Source organism: Sus scrofa, chromosome 12 (genome assembly GCF_054392235.1).
Source record: "Sus scrofa isolate SSC_HxYL_T2T_F1_AM1 chromosome 12, Sscrofa_HxYL_maternal_Yorkshire_Landrace_v2.0, whole genome shotgun sequence".
Classification (NCBI taxonomy): domain Eukaryota; kingdom Metazoa; phylum Chordata; class Mammalia; order Artiodactyla; family Suidae; genus Sus; species Sus scrofa.
In genome coordinates this window covers 38,605,443-38,627,450 of record NC_139394.1, presented here as the reverse complement: position 1 = coordinate 38,627,450, position 22,008 = coordinate 38,605,443, and the positions used below count along the sequence as shown (strand labels likewise).

At 43.0% G+C, this 22,008-nt stretch overlaps 1 protein-coding gene and 1 long non-coding RNA gene across 36 annotated transcripts; both read left to right on the top strand.

The window, feature by feature from the left end:
* The first annotated feature begins 92 nt into the window (after positions 1-92).
* On the top strand, positions 93-1,035 carry LOC146398180 (uncharacterized). The gene is made up of 2 exons (XR_014821267.1): positions 93-225; positions 708-1,035. It is a non-coding gene; the product is annotated as an uncharacterized LOC146398180 (long non-coding RNA).
* Positions 1,036-5,166: 4,131 nt separating this feature from the next.
* Positions 5,167-21,788, top strand: VEZF1 (vascular endothelial zinc finger 1). 35 transcript variants are annotated; one of them, XM_021067265.2, is made up of 8 exons: positions 5,714-5,866; positions 7,795-7,920; positions 8,468-8,688; positions 10,627-11,321; positions 12,094-12,157; positions 13,506-13,689; positions 15,688-15,840; positions 19,421-21,788. In XM_021067265.2, exons 3-8 carry the CDS (start codon positions 8,683-8,685, stop codon positions 19,846-19,848), a joined length of 1,530 nt encoding a protein of 509 aa, XP_020922924.1. In that variant the 5' UTR covers positions 5,714-5,866; positions 7,795-7,920; positions 8,468-8,682; the 3' UTR covers positions 19,849-21,788. The 35 variants fall into 35 exon arrangements, with proteins under 35 accessions (XP_084841135.1, XP_020922924.1, XP_084841116.1 ...); XM_084984990.1 differs by having other exon boundaries at positions 15,685-15,840; XM_021067262.2 differs by having other exon boundaries at positions 13,488-13,689.
* Positions 21,789-22,008: the final 220 nt, after the last annotated feature.

The following is a 22,008-nucleotide window of genomic DNA, read 5'->3' as shown; positions in this document are numbered from 1 at the left end:
GTCTTATGTACTTTGTTAAAAGAGACTAAAATTACTATAAAGGAAAAATCTAGTTTCTCTGAATCTGACCCATCTTTCTTGTGTACCACTGTCAATCGTTCAAGTCAAAATCTATCCTGCTTCTAGGAATTTTGGTCCTCTTTCTTCAAGTAAAGCAAAGAGCTTTCTGCTACTACTCTGGGCAACCAAGGGTGAAATGCTTCAAGTAGTACTTGTGGATAGCAGGTAAGCTTGATGTTTTATTACACAGCCAAGGTGTAAATGCGGAGTACAGCTGTTGTCCCAATGTAGAGCTTTAACAACCAGCTTGCCAGGTTCCCTGCACTTGCTTATATGCCTGGACCAGATCACTGTAGAACTTTAGGCAGCTTCTGGTTCAGAGACTTCTCGGGGTCAAGAAACATCCTTAAAAAAGCAAATCTCTCCCCTGGAGCCTTAGCCAAATCTTAAACTGTTCTGGCCTTGTGTTGCCACTCTTGGCATTGCTGTCTGGAATGGAGCAGCCTTCCTAAAGCTTAGTCTAACTAGTCTTGTGATGTCACATCGGTGTCTTGGGTCACCACTGCTCACTTCCCTCACCCTGGGAACATACTACATAGATTCCTCAAGCTCATTTCATTATTCCCTGTTTCCTTCACTACCAGGAATGGAGGGATCTTCAGCTGAAGATCAGATTGACCCAATGAAGCTTTTTTTTTTAAATCTAGACCAATGAAAGGGAGAGGAAGGACCACCAACTCAGAAAGAGGGAGACATAAAATCTGCATATATTAATATGCTAACTCTTTGGAGACCTCTGAGAAACAGAATCCTGTTTGAACTCTGGACTATCCTCAAGTCTGGTATGAAGAAGAAATTGAAGAGATGTTTTTGTTGGGAGTTTGGTTAAAGAATATTCACTTGATATATGTATGTTTTTGTTCTGCCCTACTCTTCACATTAACATTTGGACAGGCATTAACAAGTACCATTTTTTTTTTTTTTTCAAATGAATATCATTTTTTTTCTGGTAATACAGATGGGTTGCTAGCACAATGCTGTTTAGTGCTGTTAATCCCTCTTTTCTCTCTTCTTTTTTTTTTTTTTTGGTCGTGCCCAAGGCATGTGGAAGTTCCCAGGCCAGGGATTGAACCCACACCATAGCTGTGACCCAAGCCCAGTGGCAACACAGCATCCTTAACCCTCTGGGTCACAAGAGAGTTCCACTGGAATGTATTTGGGGGGGAGGCTATAGCCACTGAAAAGAGCTTTTCCTTTGTACCAGAATAACTGCTTATGTAAGGATTTAATTTATGGTTTTAACTGTTAGTATGATGTAACTGAATAAGCTTTGCAGTTTGGTTCAGGCCTACCAAGTTTGCATGACCTGTTAAGTGTTAACTTTTTTTTCAGGCTCAGCCATTACTCTGGGCTTGGGGCATCTAAGGGCAGGGAGGAACAGGTGTCCAAAGGAGAAATGTTGGTGCCTGAGAATATGTTTTCCAGTTGTATTGAATTTCTTACTTGGTGTATTTTTGACCCGTCTTAGTTTCTTTCCTTCTTGTGTCCTATGCTGTTTTGCTTGCTATTTGTTGGATGTCCTCTTCAGCTATTCAGGACTTGGTATTTCTACTCACATGCTTTGTGGATGGAACTGATAGGTTGAGCATTGATTTCTGGCACCTTTTTTCAAAGAAGAGTTAAGGTGATAGATGTGTTTCCATGGCTTTGGACTTGTTTTTGGCATCTTGGGTATGTGGCCTTTCTTAGTAGAATGTATAAGGACCCTCTACTACCAGATGAATTAAACGTCTACTAGGAAAATGGGTAGATTTGTTCCCCATTCCCTTTATTCTCTGTGACTATGTTCCAGCTGTCAAGGAACTTAAATAGGTATTTAGGGGGAAAATTCTTTGTTGTTTCCTCTTGCTCACCTTACTAGTTAGAGCAGAAATAACTAGTATTACACTTTAGGTAGTAAAGTTGAAACACAAACCCAACTTCTGACCACATGGGCCACAGGCAATTGGCTTAAACCCTAAGCAGGGAGGAGGGGAGTGAGATTACTTCTGCTTTCCTCTCTCCCCAAGCTTGGTCGCTTTTGCTTTTGTCTTGGGACTGGGGCTGGGGCTGGGGCAGGGGGCTGTTCCCTTTGGTCTGGTAGAGTATGCTTCCTTCTGGATTCCATTGAGGCTGGTAATGAAGGGTAACATTTCTCTCTGGCTGATATTTCTGGTATTTCTAAATATTGTAGTCTTGGTTTTTATTAGTAGACCTGTTAATTGTCAGTTCTACCTTTCTTGCATGAAGAGTTAAGTAGTGCATTAACTGCCAGTCTGGAGCTTCTAACTGGATGGTCTCTACAAAAAGTTTTGAATTTGACTTGGTTTTGGTTTGTTGGGCAGTCTTACCTGGAAAAGGTAATTGACAATAGCAGAGTTTCTATTCCTAGGCTGGTGAATCTAATCTTAATCCTTAATGTACCCACAGGATTTTAAAATCCTTTCCAAAATGGGAAGGAAATATCCTGTTGCCTTTTAGCATTTGCTAAAAGTTGTCTTGAGAAAAGCTGATCTTAATAGGTCTCTTCTTTTGTCATGTGTCATTAGCCTTTTGGCTATTCCCCTTAGGGCTCTTTGAAGGAGAGAGGCATGGGGCATGGGGAAAAAACCTGTTAGTTTGAGAGAAAGTAAGAGGAGGTGGCTCAGAGCTCTTACATAGAGGTCCCAGCCCAAAAGTTAATCTAGAACCACTCAATAGCACCAATAAAAATATTTACTTAGCACCTGTTATAATCCAGGAAAATGGTCTAGCTTTTTGTATACATTTCTCATTTAATCCATAAGACACCTCTGTGAGTTAGGTATTTATCTTGTCCTCATTTTCCAGATGAGGAAACTGGGGCCCTGAAGATAAAGTGACAGGTTATACACATCGGAGTAGGAGAGATGGATAGAAGGACAGGGTGAGGAGGGAATGTGAATTTTATTTGGGTGGATGTAGCACTTGTGTTTTTTGGCTTAGTTACCAGACATTTCGGTTTATTCATCCTATCTGGAGGTGACACCACTGAAAGTTTTTTTTTTTTTCTTTACAATAATCAAGATGAATTTATTGTCTTTCGACATTGCTAGTGTTTTGATGGACCTTAGTACAATCTGTGGAAGCCTGCTTGAGGAGGAGGAGTTTTGTTTGTGGTTAAAGATTTTGTCTGTCCTAAGGATGGAGTCTTTGATCTTAGTTTCATTACATTCCTCAAAACAGTTGGAGCTGAAGGTTTTTGAGTACTCTTTTCCAAACTTTTTCCAGAGAAAAATATCCCAAGATTTAACATTTCATCTGAATTTAAAAGGTCGTTAATTTTTCTCTTTAAAGGAGGGTTTGGGGAGCAATCAGGAACTCTGGTTTCATCTCATGGTTAGAAAGAAAAATTAGCCGTTTACACAGAGTTCTTTTGTGGTGCAGCCGGTTAAGGATCTGGCGTTGTCACCTTCGGTGCAGGTTCGATTCCTGGCCTGGGAACTTCCACATGCTGTGGGCACAGCCAAAAAAAAACAAAGCCATTTGCTTCAAAAAAAGTGATACTTCTGAATCCCAGCTCTTCAACAATGAGAACTGGACCGTTTTTCACTGGACATCTACTTTATGGTAGTGAGGAAAACCCTCTCCAGAGGTACTGTGAGAAGGCTCACTAGAGAAGGGTTTTCTAGATCCTGGGAAAAGATGTTCAAGAGAGTCCAGCAATATCGTCATTAGAAAAATGGTCTTCATTCAGTACTAGTTTTCATGATCCTGAAGCTTCACTCTCACCAGTTTGAAAGGCAGCAAAGTAGGAGAGGCTATACAGGGGAAGAGAAAAACTGAGGAGATGTAGTACTGAGACCTTGAAGTGAACATGTTAAGAAAGACAGGGAAGAAGCAGAGACTTGCATTTACTGAATGAAAACAAAAGAATATGCAGTGTCTAAGGTCAGAGCAAAAAGGTTTTCGCTTACCTAGTTAACTCCTTAAGTTTACATCTTAGTTCTCTCCTTATCTTATATACATATAAACTTAGGCATTTTATTTCTCTTTCCAAAAGTGACTAATGGACATTTGTAGGAGACTTAGGGGCCACTGTAGCAGCTTAGCTAAGGAATATAATCAGGAAACTATTTATTCATTTTCTGCCCCCCCACCCCACCCCACCCCCGTCTGAGGCTGACCAAGTCACCTGCTTCTGCCACTGATCCAAACACTGCAGAGCTTCTCATTCATCCCCCAGGCCTCCTGGCAGTGTCCAATAGAGAATCGCCTCTAAAAGGAACCAGACCAATGTTTTGCAGCCCCCACCCCCTGCATTCTGGTGACTGAGGGAAAGGGGTATACGTGTGTAGTGGATGGAAAGGAAACACAGACTGGCAAATTACTATACCTCCTCAGTCTCTTTTACCAATAGAATTCTGCCACCGTATTATTTTTATTGTGTCTGTATGGGGGAAGTCAGAGATGGTGACCTCGATTAGAATGTGACTTAAGAGGAATAAATGGAGCGGATGAGATAAGAGTCAGTTACGAAAGATGTTGAAGCCTTGAAATAATGTGACCATCTGAAGGATTTTTTAAAACCAGAGTTAATAAAAATATCATTGATAGTCTGCCCCCTCATTTCCCGCCACAGGAGACTTCTTGGACTGGAGGCACTTGTATAATAATAGCTTGTTTCTAATATTCCCAGTAGCTACCTCTATGTGAGGAATGGATAGAAAATGTTCAGGGCATCATCATACAAAGTTCCAGTAGCAGTGACGCCTACACGGAAGACTTGGAACTGCAAACAGGCTAGGGTCACCTCAGTGACATCTGACGCTGTCCAACCAGAAGTTCGATTTTTGTTTTGGGGGGTGAGGGCGCGGACTGTACTAAAAGACTGAAATAATTTGCCTATACTTTAAGAAAAAAAAATTTTTTTTTGGCGGGAGAGGGGGTGTTTGGTAGAATTTCACATCATATCTGGAGTTAAAGGGAAGATGGGGACGCTCAGCCCTTCACCCAAGAATAACCCAGCAATGACACCTCTACGCGTGGGAAGTGTCTCCCTCCGCCCAGGGAAGATCTGTGGCTGCACCCCAGTGGGATTCCCTGCTTGAGTTGGAAGGCCACTCAGAGTTAGATGCGTATCCTAGCAAGAGTGCGGAAGGTTTCGCTGAGATGAAATACCAGAGTGGAGAGACTCTCCAAGTCGAAGGGGCTTCCCCCAGTTTGGAGGTAGGGGCTGTGCTGCGCAAAAAAGGGCCTGACGAGCCAGGTGACCGCCGCCGTCTGTGCCTTCCCCTGAGGGTCTGATAGGGAAGCGATGCTGCTGGGCATCGGGTTTGAGTCACGAGAGCCGGCCCAGCCTTGCCCAGCGAGCCAGCGCCAGACCCTGGCGTCCTCCATCTTCTCTCCTGAGCTCCCCCTGTTCCAGCTGCCTGAGCCACGGACCGCAGCACCACACACCCCCGCGGGGGGGGACGCCGCGCCCCATCCCCGCCCCCCGCCCCACCCCAGCCCCCCCGCGGGGGCCCTGACCCCACCGCCGGCGGGCCCTGGCTGAGCTCCGAGACGGCGAGCCGGCCGCGGGAACGCCCGGGAGGGGTCCGGGCCGCTGGGGGCGGCGGCGGCCGGGTCGGGGCTCCCCCCCCGCCCGCGCTCGCCGCGGCGGTGGTGCGTCCCGGAGGTTACCGGAAGTGGCCGCGCTCGGCGCTGCCATGTTGAGGAGCCGCCGCTGCCGCTGCCGCCGCCGCCGCCGCCGCCGCTTTGTTGTCGCCTCCTCCGGCTGAGGAGGCTCCCCGAGCGGGGGGAGTGGGGAGGAGGGGGGTCGGCCGCCGCAGCCATGGAGGCCAACTGGACCGCGTTCCTGTTCCAGGTACTGGGGCCCCCCCCGGGGGGGGCACGGGGGGGACAGGGGGGCCGGGCCCCGGGCTGGCGGGCGGGCGCTCCTCCTCCCCTCCCTCCCGGCTCCGCTCTCCGGCCCGGCCTTAATCCCCCTTTGTTTTTCCGCCCGCCCGCCCCGGCGGAGCGGGGCTGCTGAGGTGAAAGGAGGCGGCCTCACGGGGTGCGGGGAAGAGAGCAGGCCTCGGGGTGAACCCCGGGCCCCCCCAGCACACACACGCACACACCCTTTCCTCCCGCCCTGAAGGGGAAGGGAGGAGGCCGGTCGCTGTCACCACTCGCGGCCCAGAGAAAGGAGGGCGCCGGGCCGCTGGATAGCGCGGTCCACTCGGCCACGGCGCGCCGGGCCCGGGCCCGCACCGTGGGGTGAGGGGGGTCCCCACGTCCTACTCAGTCCCCCCCCACTTCATCCATCTTCCACTCACTCTCCGTTCTTTTCACCTCCTTCTCCTCTTTTTGTGCGTGTGTGTTGACTTTCTGACACCCCCCCCATCCCCGTGAATAGCGGGTATCCCTGGGCTCCCCGCCACTCCCTCTTCCCGCCGCCCCCCCCTCGTGTTTACACCATTTGGGGGGCGCTGCGAATGTGTGTCCCTTCCCCAAACTTTTTCACTGGCTTTACGTCTTTTCTTTCCCAAGCCCCTGCCGAGCCTTGGCAGCTGACACCCTCTCCCTCTGTCCAGCTCTCCCGCCGGCTCATTCAGCCCGGGGAATCCCCCGGCCGGGCGCGGGGAGGGGGGGCGGTGCGGGGGGGGGGCCGGGACTCCGGGAGGCCCCACCTTCTCCCGGGGTGCGTTTCTCTCTCGTCCCACCTCGAACGTTTCCTCCCACCAAGTGGGGGAGACGGCAAGTGGAGAGAGCAAACAAAGTCCGCTTACAAAGCCCCCAGGATGAGTCATTCGTGGGGTGTTGGTCTTCACTTTTTGCAAGAAACTTGAAGGTGATTGTGGCCGATACGTTGGCCATCCTCTTGCCCGCCCACTTTAGGTGGAGACCCCTATTTGGAAGACCTAGGACTTATTTTTTTTCCCCCTGCTTCGTTACTATTTGCAAACGAAGCACTTAGTGTGCAGTAGTGATGAGCTCACGGGGAAACTTCCGAACTGGAGGAGGTTAGGAAGCTCGGCACTCTAAGTGCGTTCTTCCCGCCTCTCCGAGTTATTTTCCTTCTTTGAATAGCTTCGTCAAATCCCAAATGTGTAGCTTGGGCGCTTGAGACCTTTTGGAACTAACCAGGAACGGATGCACAATTAAAAAAAAAAAAAAAAAAAATCCTCCCAGCCCCTGGACCCATCCCAGTGGAGTTAATATGGGGAATTGGATAATTCAAATATTGCTTGTTGTGTAGAGATAATTTATTGTTTTAAGACGTATGTTCTTTCCAATGTGAGTAATTTGGTTTTTAAGTAATTGTTGAGATATATCCAGGCTTCCTAAAATTGAACATACTCAAAACTGCGGAATTTACTAACTTGACCCTTTTCTCATTCTGATCTAATATTGTTGTAACATTTAATGAGCTCCTTAATGTCATAAGTCAATTTAAAATGCATTGGAAAAGAAATGATATGTAATTAGCTTGCATCCAGGTTGGTGTAAAGGTGGCAAATGCCCTCTCTAGAAAATCTTTCAAGTGGTCATTTAAAAATATGGGATTAATGGGCCACTGAAGCAATTTTCACATGATTTAGATTTACCATATTAAACATGCTCTCTCTTCATGGAGATTTAAGGGGAGGGGCGGGTCCTTATGTGAAGAAGAAACCCATATCTAATTTTTGGAAAACTAGTTAAAAAGTCTTTTAGAATACTTTAATTATTCTTTTCCTGGGTAAAGCAAATGCCAAGCATTTATTGATCAACTTTTTAATTAGATTTTATATTATTTAATTTTTTTTTCAGCTATTAAAATCTTTTTTTCCACCTGATGGAGAAGTGTGAAAGCTAATATTTGATCCTGGGCTTGGCAATGTGTGCAGTGAAAATTGTTGGAAAACTTATAATTTAGAGCCGAGGACAGTTGAATGGGTAAAGAGAATATTTCAGTCTTTTCTCTGGAAAGGTATGAATAGACTTACTCAGTTCCAGTTTTAAGTAATTTTCACTGGGGGAAATGGAGAGTTAAACTCTCTTGTTTGTTTCCTGGAGCATCCTATTGAATTTATATTTGAAAACAATTTGCTTTCCAAATAACCTGGTGGAAAGTGAAAGCCATAGTTGTTAAAATGTTTGATGGATGATTCTCCTAACAGGACATTCAAGATATGACTCACTGATGCTAATTTCTTTCAGAACAAAATCTTTTGCCCTCTGGCACTGGAAATTTCACGGTGCCATATCCTACCACCCTGGGTGATGAAATAACATATCTGCTTTGTTTTTTGCCAGCCCCAGTTAAAGGAAAGCTCGGGCAGGGTTAAAAAAGCCTTGCAGTTGAAAGAGATGGGAGATGAAATGAAAACTTTGGTTTGATGATGGTAGTCAAATAAAAGTTTACCCAGAAGTTATATATATATTTTAAATCACTTAACTGAAGGCAGGCCATGGTTGTTATTTTACTCTGTCTCTCCCCCAGAGAACAAGTTGGGGAAATCCAGTTCCCCTCTTAGAAGGCTTCATGTAGAAGTGTGGGGATCCTAGGAATCCTCAGAGAGTGATTCCTGTAGTGGTCGAGGCATTCTACAGCATTTCACCCAAGAAGCAGGGACCTGGTGTGACCCTCGTGTGAGAGTGAGCCTCAGCAATGCTGTAAAAATACTTTATGTTGCCACAGACATCTGAATTGGTAAAATGGCAGTAAGTGCTTTTAGTACTCCATCAAACTAATGGTTGTTTAGAATTGAAAAATGCCTCTAAACATTATAAGTCTGAACTTTGTCCAGAAGATTTGCATTCCCTATTATCTGATCTGTTAGTTAGCCTTTGAAATAGTATATGTTGAGCTATCTTCAGCTATTAACCGTTTCTATACTGTATGGAAACTTGGGTATCCTACAGTCAGGTTGGAAAGGGGTAAGATTAGAGACCAGAGTCTGTAAAGTTCCTGCTGATGTCAATTGGGTAGGACCCTGACACTTACAGAAGCTCCATAAATTAAATGGAAAATGGACTGTAATTCATTATGAGCACTAAGTCCAGAAGGATGCTCATAAGTAAGTACACAGTTTCTGTGAGTACTTCTAGGACTCAAAGATAGAGTCAGTTAAGACTATCAAATTGAAAGTGGTAACTCTGGATACCCCACCTCCTAATGATCCGGGGGAGTTGGTTCTAGGCTTAGCTGTTAATGTGGAGTAAACAGCTAAGCACAGAGTAACGTGGAGCGGTGTGTGGTAGATGTTCTTACTGGTCAGGAGAGGAGTTCTGTGTGAGTGTGACTGTCTGTCCCTGTGTTTTTTTCTCCTTAATGGAGTTAACTGTAGGACTTATGATTATAGAGTGAGAAGGGTAAATAAGTATCTAGGGTGTCTAAGATGATGGGATGGGCCCTTCCTAGGACATTGTGTGCTTAAAATATTGGATCGCTTACCTCTGAGTGCATGTATCCTTTTAGGATAACAAAACTCAAGGATAGGGGCTTGGGCTCACTGTGAAGAGTTCAAACACAATGTTGATAAAAAAAAAGTACAACATATTAGGAAGAACTATTTCAGGAATTTTTTCCATCGTTTCCTAAATGTTTATCACTGTGGAGGTAGTGGAGAATTTTGGAAGACTCAAAACCAGAGAGTAACTACTCATAAATACCAAGGACCTGCTCCACAATGAAATTTTGGTTTCAGTGCAGCTGAAACATTTCCAGGCAGTGTCCAGCCCCTAGTTTGGGAGTAGAGAAGCACATTATAACAGCAAATGTCTAATGCTTTAAGGAGACCTACAACTGCTAGAAGAAGGTGAAAATGAATTTTAATTATTTATGGTGTGTTTTCTCTTAGTAGTCTCTCTTGGAGAGTTTAGGGTTTAATTAAACAACTAGTGTTGCTAAAGGATGCAGACTTGTAGTGTAAGATTAAACTGAGAAACAACTGACAGGTGTTTTGCTGTGGGCTGCCTTCACAGGTGCCTTCCAGGTTGATTAACAGCAGGTTCCATTTCAACCAAATCTTTTAGTTAAGTGAAAACCTTAAAAGTAAACTTAACAACTAGCACACGTAGTCAGAGAACTAGATTCCTTTGGTCACTTAGCAACAACCTCCTTCTTCAGTCATTAGGTTTCTGATGGAAAGGAGGAGTGACACAGTGCCTTTCTTTTCCTGGGTAGAAATTAGACAAATAGATGATTGTGTGTGTGTGTGTGTGTGTGTGTGTGTGTGTGTTTGTGCGCACGCACGGTTTGTGCATTACTGCAGTAAGGTACTGTTAAATACTTAAGTCTGGAGTGTAATTTTTTTGACAAGTTATTTAAACTTGGTTTCAGCACTGACAGACTAATGCAGACTGATTTCATCAGCTGGTGTGTCCCTTATGAACCAGGGTGGTGTGTAGTTTAGTCAGCTGTTTGCAAGCAAGATCACTGTCAGCAACTTATTCGCAAAAGTTTTGTGTCTGTGCAGTGATTTTAATGCTTCGTGTTAGGAGCTCTGAGAGTAACTAGGTGGCTACTGCACCTTCACTGCAGAGAGTAGCTTCCAGGCTTGTTGATTATTTCTTCTGGTCTTTATTGTCTGAAGCATGTTGAATGTTGAAGGTCATTGTGAGAGGCTGAGTTTCTGAAGTGTAAATGTTTGGTTTTAGGCCCATGAAGCCTCCCATCACCAACAGCAGGCAGCACAGAACAGCTTGCTGCCCCTCCTGAGCTCTGCTGTGGAACCCCCTGATCAGAAACCATTGCTCCCAATACCAATAACTCAGAAACCTCAGGCTGCTCCAGAAACATTAAAGGATGCCATTGGGATTAAGAAAGAAAAACCCAAAACTTCCTTTGTGTGCACTTACTGCAGTAAAGCTTTCAGGGACAGCTATCACCTGAGGCGCCACGAGTCCTGCCACACAGGCATCAAGTTGGTGTCCCGGCCAAAGAAAACCCCCACCACGGTGGTTCCCCTTATCTCCACCATCGCTGGGGACAGCAGCCGAACTTCGTTGGTCTCAACCATTGCAGGCATCTTGTCAACAGTCACTACATCTTCCTCGGGCACCAACCCCAGCAGCAGTGCCAGCACCACAGCTATGCCCGTGACCCAGTCGGTCAAGAAACCCAGTAAGCCTGTCAAGAAGAACCATGCTTGTGAGATGTGTGGGAAGGCCTTCCGAGATGTGTACCACCTCAATCGGCACAAGCTCTCCCACTCGGACGAAAAGCCCTTCGAGTGTCCTATTTGTAACCAGCGCTTCAAGAGGAAGGACCGGATGACTTACCATGTGAGGTCTCATGAAGGAGGCATCACCAAACCCTATACTTGCAGTGTTTGTGGGAAAGGCTTCTCAAGGTACTGCATTTTGCTTTGCCTTTTTTTTTTTTTTTTTTTTTCCCCATTATGGCTTCAGTACAATCTCTATGTGATCTAAAAGGTTTGTGTGAGAATAGACATGTGCAGGCCTGTGTTATTAGTGCAGGTTGGTGACAGAATGAAGGTATTGCACCTCTGTGTCTAAATCCAGTTTGGTGTGGTTGACAAGTGGTGACATAGTGACTAACTTATTTCATTTAGGAAGTGCTTTGGTGGACTCAGGCCTTCATTTGGCACGTCAATACTTTGTATCACTGCAAAGCCGTCAGTTTTTAATTCAGTTGGATGACTAGACATGAGATTCACTGCACAAATCAAAGAAACGTATCCTGAAAGTTTGGGTGACCTTGGATACTCCTAAAACTTTTAGAAGAACGTTTTTCCCATTTTTCTGTGGTTACTAACATTTCACTAATTTTCATTTTTAAAGGCTTTTAAATTTAATATAGTAACACTTGTCTCTGGCAAGTGTTAGGACTAAACTTTGGGTATTTTGTGATTGTAAAGAATCAAGACCTAATATTAATTTGATGTTGACTAAGAGAGAAAATTAACAGGTAAAGGACTAAGACTTTCGTTTATGGTAAGAGAGGTAAGGAGGCTTGCACTGGGGGGTGGGGAAGTTGGTAATTCTGCTAGCTTTCTTTAAAATGCCCCCACCCAAATCTGCCAAGCATGTAAACATCACAGTAAGTAGCATTTCTCTATGTTTGTTCCATTACATCTTCTGTTGAAACTCTCTCTTTCACAGGCCTGACCACTTAAGCTGTCACGTAAAACATGTCCATTCAACAGAAAGACCCTTCAAATGCCAAGTAAGAGTTAAAATGACTTATCCTTAGTGTAGCACTTAATGCACATTATCCAGAAGGTCTGAGCCAATCAAATCTCACCGTTCTTGAATAGTTTTAAAATCACTGACTTGAGTAAATGTGGTCCGTTTGAATTCTAGTTTTATAAAATATAAATGACAGCTTTTATTTCCATGAGGCAAGATTTAAAAATGTAAATGTGGGAGTTCCTATTGTGGCTCAACGGTAACAAAGCCGACTAGTATCCGTGAGGATGTGGATTCCATCCCTGGCCTTGCTCAGTGGATTAAGTATCGGGCATTGCCATGAGTTGTGGTGTAGGTTGCTGACTCGACTCAGATCCTGCATTGCTGTGTCTATGGCCGGCAGCTGCAGCTCTGATTCGACCCCTAGCCTGGGAACTTCCATATGCCACAGGTGCGGCCATAAAAAGCAAAAAAAAAAAAAAAAGTAAATGTGTTGTTTTTATTAAGCTACATTTTTCTTTCCTTGGGCAACAATTGTTGTAAGAGAAAAAATTATTATCTTGCAGAGGTCAGAGGTTGTTGTGTATTTGAAATGAATAAATGAATGAAGTGCTTTAAATTAACTTCTGGGCTGATGGTTCAGGTTGTTTTAACTAAAATAGAAGAAATGAATTTTCTCACAAATGCTACCTCTTTTTGGGTTTTACTCTGCTTTTGCCAAATTGGAGCATTTTCTGGTGGTTTGAAAATCTATTCATGTCAATGATTGTATTCAGCACAAATTCTGGTAAGAAAAGGTTAAGAATCTTGCTAAATCAAATGACTGTTTTAGGCATCAATAATTCTGGTTTGTGGCTGGAAGTCTTTTTGGGCTTCTTTCAGTTACATTTGTTAATGACTGATTTTATTAAGTAAATGATTTGAATTCTAAGAAAAATTCAATTGGAGAAAGGAAGCCAGTGTCATTGAATGAGTACCTGCTATGTGTGAGCCCTTGGGCCAGGCTTTTAATCCACCAGTAATTGTGTGAAGTAGGTATTATCCTCATTTTACAGGTGAAATAAATTCAGATAGGTTAGCTCACTTGCTCAGTATAACACTGTTTAGTGGACCAGGGAAGCTGGATTTAAATCCAGGTTTAACTGAGTCTAAGCTTACATCTTTTCACTACTCTGTTGATATGTTTTTTTTTCTCCCCAGAATGTAAGAATCTAAAATTCACCAAGTGTTTTATTATGATTTTAAGTAACACATGCAGTTAAAATTCAGCTAACTCAGTCTGCTTGCTGACATGGGTAGGGTAATAATACCTAGAATATAACGTACTTTAAAATGAGTAGAACAGGATAGTCTATATTTAAAAAAAGTTTTCCTCCCTCATGCAGACGTGCACTGCTGCCTTTGCCACCAAAGACAGACTGCGGACACACATGGTGCGCCACGAAGGCAAGGTGTCCTGTAACATCTGTGGGAAGCTCCTGAGTGCAGCGTACATCACCAGCCACTTAAAGACACACGGGCAGAGCCAAAGTATCAACTGTAACACATGTAAACAAGGCATCAGTAAAAGTAGGTGCCACTTGAAACTGTGTTTCTTTTGCATTTGACATTGATGGAACCTAAATGTTTTTATAATATATTGAAGGTATTTTCACTTGTGTTCTCAGGACTATATTAGCGTTTACCCTACATGTTTCCCCCTGTTATTAAAGTGTGTAGTTGCATCAATGGAGAGCGTCTATGTATGTTGGAAATATACTTTACATACATGTATACAGACAGCACTGATACACTTCCATATTAATTAAATTATGTGGAGACGTTTAATTAAAGCATTAATTTTGCTTCTAATCCTGTCCTTTTCTGCTAATAACACCCCTGTCTGAAGAGCACAGTTCCCCTGCAGCTGCTTTTCAGTGTGTCCCCTCTACTGTGAGTTTGAGTAAAAAGCTTTAGTATGTTGGAGTTGTGGCAGCAGAAGCCATACTAAGAAACTGCATCTTATGCCAGGCAATTTAATTGTTTTTGTTAAGTGTTAGGAAGATTCTCAAGCACAAGTGCTTCTTACCTCCTGATTGTCCTTAATGAGCCTAAGATAAAAGCAGGTTAAATCAGTTTACCTTTCAAACCCCAATCTGTAGAGAAATGAGTTATCATATCCATTTGAAAGTTTAAATGCTTTCCTTATCTTTAATTCAGAGTTGAAGATAGAGTATTCCAGGGACTTGTGGATAAAATGCATTTTTGCCCAGGCTTTTTCTTTAGATCTCCCTAAGCACCAGAATAAGGTATTTTCTTAATTCTGTGTTCCGTTATATAGGCATTTCATGCAGCAGAAACATTAAATTCTCAAAATAGGTGGCCAAAGGGGAATGAGAAAGAACGGTTAATGTGTTTTAAATCTCATTCTTTTTTTTTTTGTTTTTTCTTTTGTTTTTTTGTTTTTTTTTTTTCTATTTCTTTGGGCCGCTCCCACGGCATATGGAGGTTCCCAGGCTAGGGGTTGAATCGGAGCTGTAGCCCCCAGCCTAAGCCAGAGCCACAGCAACACAGGATCCAAGCCGCGTCTGTGACCTACACCACAGCTCACGGCAACGCCAGATCGTTAACCCACTGAGCAAGGGCAGGGGTTGAACCCGCAACCTCATGGTTCCTAGTCGGATTCGTTAACCACTGCGCCACCACGGGAACTCCCTAAATCTCATTCTTTTTTGCTCCTTTGTACCTTGGGTTTATTATCCAGTATGTCAAACTTCATGAACTTTACAGAAATTTCATGTATATTATTGTGGTCAAGTAACCAAGTATGTTAGATATTTTGATGAGCATTAATTATTCCATGCAGATACTGTCCAAGTTCCATTCTGAAAGACACAAGACACATGCTTTTGTTGTTGTTGTTGTTGTCTTTTGTCTTTTTAGGGCCGTACCCATGGCATGTGGAGATTCCCAGGCCAGGGGTCGAATCAGAGCCACAGCTGCTGGCCTACACCACAGCCACAGCAAGCCTGTGAGCAAGTCCAGGAATTGAACCCAAGTCCTCATGGATACTAGTCGGGTTCGCTAACCAGGGAGCCATGGTGAGAACTCCCTGAAAGACACTTACTTTTTAATGTAACATAGCATTCTTTTCTCTTTTTTGTTGGTTTTCCCTAGCTCTGTGGATTTTTTTTTCTTTTTATGGTCATACTGTGGCATATGGAAGTTCCTGGGCCAGGGGTCAAATTGAAGCTGTAGCTGCTGGCCTATGCCGAATGTTGTGGCAATGCTGGATCCTTAACCCACTGAGCAAGGCCAGGGATCAAACCTGCATCTTCATGAACACTATATTGGGTTCTTAACCTGCTGAGCCACAGCAGCAGCTCTCTAGATTTTTTCAAATTAATTTATCTGTTTTGACCAATAAAGACACAAGCAGCAAAGATTGTAGTAAACAAACAAAACCTATCAGTGAAATGATAAAGATCATGGAGGCATGAGGAGTAGGGTATCTAAGCTGCAGATTTTGAAAAAATGGCCACACTTTTTCAAGGTAAATATAGTGTTTCTGGTTTGTCTTTGGAGTAGCATGCATGAATGAAGAGACCAGCAACCAGAAGCAGCAGCAACAGCAGCAGCAGCAGCAGCAACAGCAGCAGCAGCAACATGTGACAAGCTGGCCAGGGAAGCAGGTAGAGACATTGAGACTGTGGGAAGAAGCTGTCAAGGCAAGAAAGAAAGGTAAGATGAGGCTTCCAGTGCTCAGAGATGGCTCGAGAAGGGCTTTCCTTTAGTATGCCAAGTCAGCAGAGTAAAACAGCCACAGGCTTAAGGAATCCAGCTTTATGGAAACGCTTTATGGAAATACTATACGCTGGGAAATTTCTGGTAAAGTTATTAGAAACAAAGCTTCTAAGCTTCCAGAGAAATTTTTTGTTTTGTTTTTTTAAACTAGGAAATAAAAACTCAGTACTTTCTGTCATGTTCTTTCTCTTGATTTACTTTTCATTACAAATTTGGAGCCAAACTTAGTCCTTTGCTATGTGCACTCAAAATTCCTTTTTTATGTTCATTTTTATATCAACCTCCATGCATTGAGAGCTCCCTTTCTTTCCTTTCTGAAATAGTCCCACTCTTAGAGGTAGGAAGTACCCTTACATGTACATAAATTCATTTTCTTATAACTGTGCTATTTTCTGCTCTTCCGTGTTCTTTCTCAATTTTATTATTACGTTTCAGACTGTAATGCTGATGTCTTTTCTCTTGGCCTCTTAATCTCATTTAGGCTGTCACTGGGGCTGGCGTTAGGTTAACATGGATGTATTTTAGTTGTTGGTGACTTTTACTGTAATTGTTATAAAACTGAGAGTGGTTTGCTTTTCTCTCATGTATATCTTATAAAGAATTGGTTGGAGTATCAGTTTTCAACACAGCTTTTTAACTTACTAGTTGTAGCTTTGGCTTCTGCACTCTTGTGCAGCTCTTTGAGTTAAATCATTTTGTTGGTGCATCATCAGCACAGGACTGACTCCTTTTTTCCTCCTGCACCCTTGTCACGTCTTATTGTTTTATTTTCAATTTTAAGGGATCTTCTGCATGTGGTCTCCACTCTAATTCCTTTGCTGTGTGGTTTCCTTCATCCTTTGCTTTCATGTGGCACAGCTATCCCTCACCTCAGATCCCTTCTAAACATCTTGTACTTGGCTGAAGATAAAAGGAAAAACATTCTTTTTAATATGTCTAGTGGCATTGGAGGAAAAGAAGGCAACAGTTCAGGAGTTCCCATTGTGGCTCAGTGGGTTAAGAAACCAACTGGTATCCATGAGGATGCGGGTTCACTCCCTGGTCTCGCTCAGTGGGTTAAGGATCCAGCATGGCTGTGAGCTGTGATGTAGGTTACAGATTGGGCTTGGATCCCATGTGGCAGCAGCTGTGGTGTAGGCCGGCAACTGCAGCTCCAATTCGATCTCTAGCCTGGGAATTTCCATGTGCCATGGCTGCAGCCCTAAAAAGCAAAAATAAAAAAGAATTCAGCAGTTCAGACAGGTTTTCCCTTTTGTCTCAGGTGCTGCTTATTCTTGTCTTCCAAATGAATATTTGCCATTATTTTGAAAAAATGTTTTGTAATAGAAGGGGTGGAGGATGGGGGGTGGGGAAGAAAATTGTTTATATGGCATGATAATTGTATAGTGGGTTGAAAGCATGTTGTGAAGGATATTTTACTCAGAGAAGTAAGGGTGAAAGTTTAAGGTACAGAAAGGGACAGGGTTAGATTAAAAAGAAAAGGTGGGGAGATGGCACGTGGGGGAGTGAAAACTCACCAGGTGAAAACAGGAGAGTATTTTTAGCAAGGCTGCCATCACCTCAAAAGTGAGTTGGTTTTCTCCCTCATTCTCTCTTTTTTTCTCCACTCTTCTGCTTGGTATTGTATTTCAGTGTGCTTGTACAATAAAACTCAATTGTTTAGCTCATCTTCTGACCTCCATGAAACAAAATGCTATTGTATTCCTATTTGTAGCATGAATCTCTTTGGAAATGACCAAAGAGAAACTTCTGTGTTGGTGTTCATGTTAGTAAATGTCACATTTTGGAGGAGAAGAGACCCCTGACCTAAAAACCTGAACTTAGAATCAGCAGGTCCCTTTTAAATATTGGGCTTAAATAAGGTAATATAAGTTTCCAAACCTGAATGACAATCAGATCATCATCTCAGGAGCTTTTTAAGTCGATAGATTTCCCAAGTTCCATCTACATCTCAAGATTGAATTTCCTGGGAAGCCATTAAAAAACACACCACAGGGAGTTCCAGTGGTGGCTCGACGGAAATGACCCTGACTGGCACCCATGAGGACACAGGTTCGATCTCCGGCCTTGCTCAGTGGCCTAAGGATCCAGCGTTGCCATGAGCTGTGGTGTAGGTCACAGACGCAGCTTGGACCCCACGTTGCTGCGGCTGTGGCTGTGGCTGGCAGCTATAGCTCCGATTCGACCCTTAGCCTATAGGGAACGTACGTATGCCGTGGGTGCGGCCCTAAAAAGACAAAAAAATAAAATAAAATAGAAAAACACACAACAAAAACTCCCTAGATAAATGATTTTGATCATCGGCCATGTTTGGGAATCCCTGATCTGGAGCGTGGAGTGATGCCAAGGTTACAGCATACTGATCAAGGAAGGGCTGCTCCCTGACTCAAGGGTCCACCTGAGGTGATTTGACCCACCCGTGGTGTGTGTGTGCAGCCCTCCATTTTTAGTTTCAAATGCATTTCCACTTTCACAGCCAAGCCACAGCCAGCACCCCCATCTGTCTTCTTACTGCTCTTTTCTGACACACCAGCAGGTGGTGCTGAATTTTGTTTGAGGGGTGGGGTTGGAGGGGTCACCTCTGAGGGAAGTTTTCCTTAAAAGGTGCCCTGGCTTTGCTGATAACAAGGACGATGGTCCCCCGACTCACTTCAGGGTCTCCTAGTCTGGTTAGTCTCCCCTTAGTATGGTTGGTGGTGTGTGTGATATGTACAGTGAAATGACACTAGGCATTAAGTAGGTGCTTATGGCAGCATCAGAAAGAGAAAAGGAAACCAGAATGAGGAGGAGAACGTAAAGCTTCTGAGGGAAACTGACTCTCCGAACATCTTTAAGAAGCATAACCAGAAACAAGATGATTTAACTAGAATGATTTTTCTAAGTCTGAAGTAAGCAGATGATATTAAAATAGCTTGTTTATCAATCCCTACATGATGGATTTTTAAAACCTTAACAGAATGTGGCTTCATCTCTGAGAAGGCTTTAGCATACATAGCCTGGAGGACACACACCTCTCTCTGCTAGTTATGGTGTGCCTTATGAGAAGATTTTTCTGATTATCTGTTATTGTGTAACCATTGGCCCAGCTCTGCGGGTGCTTGGCTCTTCCCAGGAAAGTCTTTAGAACTCAGAGGAACTACATGAAGTGCTAGTGAGAATACTTAGCCCAACCTGGTATCTCTGCCCCTCAGAGAGCCTTGCAGAAATTAACCGATCTTCCCAGCATCACCATGAGGTAAGTAGGTAAATCTAAACTCGAAACCTAAGGCACCAAGGCTAAATCAGTTGCCTAAGTCCTTGTTGGGCGCACAGTATCAGTAAAGGGATCTGCTCTCAGGCCAGGATTCCTGGCCCCAAGGCTTGTGCTCAGAAGGCTCCTCCCTTCCTGTTGACCACCAGGTTGAAAACTGTAATTTATTAAATGTCTGTCTTTTTTAATTAAAAGAAGTTGATTGAGAAACTGAATTGTGTTCACTGTTTTTGAGAATCTAAAGATCCTTTTGTCTTCTTATTTTAGAAGCTGCTAACCTGTGCCAAACCTCCACGGCTGCTACGACACCTGTGACTCTCACTACTCCATTCAATATAACGTCCTCTGTATCGTCTGGGACTATGTCAAACCCAGTCACAGTGGCAGCTGCAATGAGCATGAGAAGTCCAGTCAATGTTTCAAGTGCAGTTAACATAACCAGCCCAATGAACATAGGGCACCCTGTAACTATAACCAGTCCATTATCCATGACCTCTCCCTTAACACTCACCACCCCAGTCAACCTCCCCACCCCCGTCACTGCCCCAGTGAATATAGCACACCCTGTCACCATCACGTCTCCAATGAACCTGCCCACGCCTATGACATTAGCGGCCCCTCTCAATATAGCAATGAGGCCTGTAGAGAGCATGCCTTTCTTGCCCCAAGCTTTGCCTACATCACCACCTTGGTAAACAGTATTATAAAATCAAAATATGGGTTAAAGTAAATATTTACCAGCAACTTACTTTTAGTTTATTAAAGCAAAAAGTAAACCAAGGGAGATTTTATTATGTTAGTTAATAATAGTGTAGCAGCATTTTTCTCCAATTTGGCTGGGATTGTTCAAAGTAGGGTGTGTATGTCACTTATCACTGGACCACTTTAGTTAAACCAGAATTCCTTTTAGCTGACCGCATTGCTTAAACAGGATAGTAGTTGGCAAGATGAAATGCCAGAATTAGAACCAATCATAAAGAAGCAAAACCCATTTCAAAATTAAAAAAACAAAAAAAAACAAAACAGCATTACTGTTTCTAATCCCAAGAAATCATTTTATTCTAAACACTAGCAAAACTCTTCTCCCCATATGTACAAGGTGGATGGCTGATTTTAACCTGAAGTTCTAAATCCACAGATTGAGAGCTAGTGTAGAATTGTCTGTGTTTATTGTTTTTATGAGTAAATACATGCATTGTCATAATAAAATGCATTTCAGAGAATATGCATTTTACCTTTGGGAATATGTTAATTTCAGGCAGCATTCCCTATGGGAAAGGTGATACCAGCTCTGATATGCAAAGCATATGATAATTTATCATTCTAACTTCAACATATAATAGGGATTGTGACCTGATATTTGGAGATGTAAATATTGCTCAGCATACTAATCCTGATGGAACATAGCATTGTAGTGGACTTTTTTTTAAAAAATTAAAAAGAAAAAACAAAATATACAAATTGTGTTTTGGTGAGAAAAGGCCGCAACTGACAGAGGAGAAGTCAAGTGTGCGGACAGGCAGACTTCTAACAAACGGAGGCCAGTGGGACTCCTCTTGAGGAGCCAAGGAGTACTTTGGAACAGTTAAAATCTATTGCTTTAAATTGGAAGATGCTGGAGGCACTGGGATGTGATATGCCCCTCTCTCTCCCAATCAGCCTGTTGATGTTTCAGCAGGGAAAGATGTGTTAGTTGCTCACTAGAGTTTATGTCTTATATTAAATTGTATACAATTTTTATTCTAACCACTAACTAGGTAGTATGCCCCTTCAGAACAAGCAGTGTCTCTCTCTTTTTTTTTTTTATTTCTCCTTCCGTTTCTTAATCAAGTATTGTGCAGATTTGTTCAACTTTGTAAATATGGACATCACTTTTTTTTTTTTTTTCTTTTTTCTTTTTCTCGAGGAAACACTCGTATCAGCTTTCTGGGGTTTTCAGGGAGACAGCTGTCTGCACTCCCTGTAGAAGTCCAGCAGTGATTGTGCACATTAAGACATGTGCTTTTTATTTCTTAGCAGGATGTTTTTATCTCTGTACATAAAGTAGAAACCAAAAGCTAGGGAAACAGATACTCTCTATACCATCATGCCACACATTAATGTTTTTAAAGCATTTTTAAGTTACTAAAACCAAAAGTCTGATTTTTTTTTTTTTTTAAGTTGCAATATGTTTTGGGTGTTTTCCTTTTTTAACTTTGCGGTTAAGAGAAATGGATATTGTGTTAATCTTGCAGAATGTTTGCAGGACTGACTATCAAACTAGACGACTTCCATTTATACCCCACCGTGTCAGTTCAAGCATCAAAATACCTTGCATCTGAGGCAGACTTCCTACATCAGGGACAGGTATCTGTGTGTCATTATACAAAGCAGTTCGAGGGGGTTAAACTACGTAGTAAAAAAATAAAATAAATAGTACTTAGTGTAAAATAATTTTATAAATGATCTTTTGTACTTTAGGACATTAAATTGTACAACTTTTGTATATATAAAAGCTTAGGAACTTTCTGTTTAGCAGGAAGGCAACACATTCCTACACTTTTAATGTATATGTTTGTTATAATGTCCATGTAAACATGCCCTATGTTTGTGCCTTTTAATTAGTTTGTCTCAATAAACAAAATGTAGAGAAAAATATGTAGCTATGACTTTGTTACAACTGTCCCTATCCACAGTACCAAGATGGTTTGTTTTTAATATGTAGAGCATTATGTGTGGACTACTGGAAGGACTCGTGTAGGGAAGGCCCATGCCTTGGTCCTGCTGAGGCCTGGATTGGGGAGGTAGTGGCCACATTTGGAGGAAGCCCGTATTTCCTGACAAGCAGCCCCAGGACCGGGTTCTGGCTCTGCCTG

Bases quoted from the DNA above. Each gene is read 5' to 3' on its own strand.
- VEZF1 (XM_084985009.1), top strand. From the start codon at position 5,170: ATGAAATACCAGAGTGGAGAGACTCTCCAAGTCGAAGGGGCTTCCCCC. The intron at 11,322-12,093 runs GTACTGCATTTT...TCTCTTTCACAG, and splicing joins TGTGGGAAAGGCTTCTCAAG to GCCTGACCACTTAAGCTGTC. The intron at 12,158-13,487 runs GTAAGAGTTAAA...ATTTAAAAAAAG, and splicing joins AAAGACCCTTCAAATGCCAA to TTTTCCTCCCTCATGCAGAC.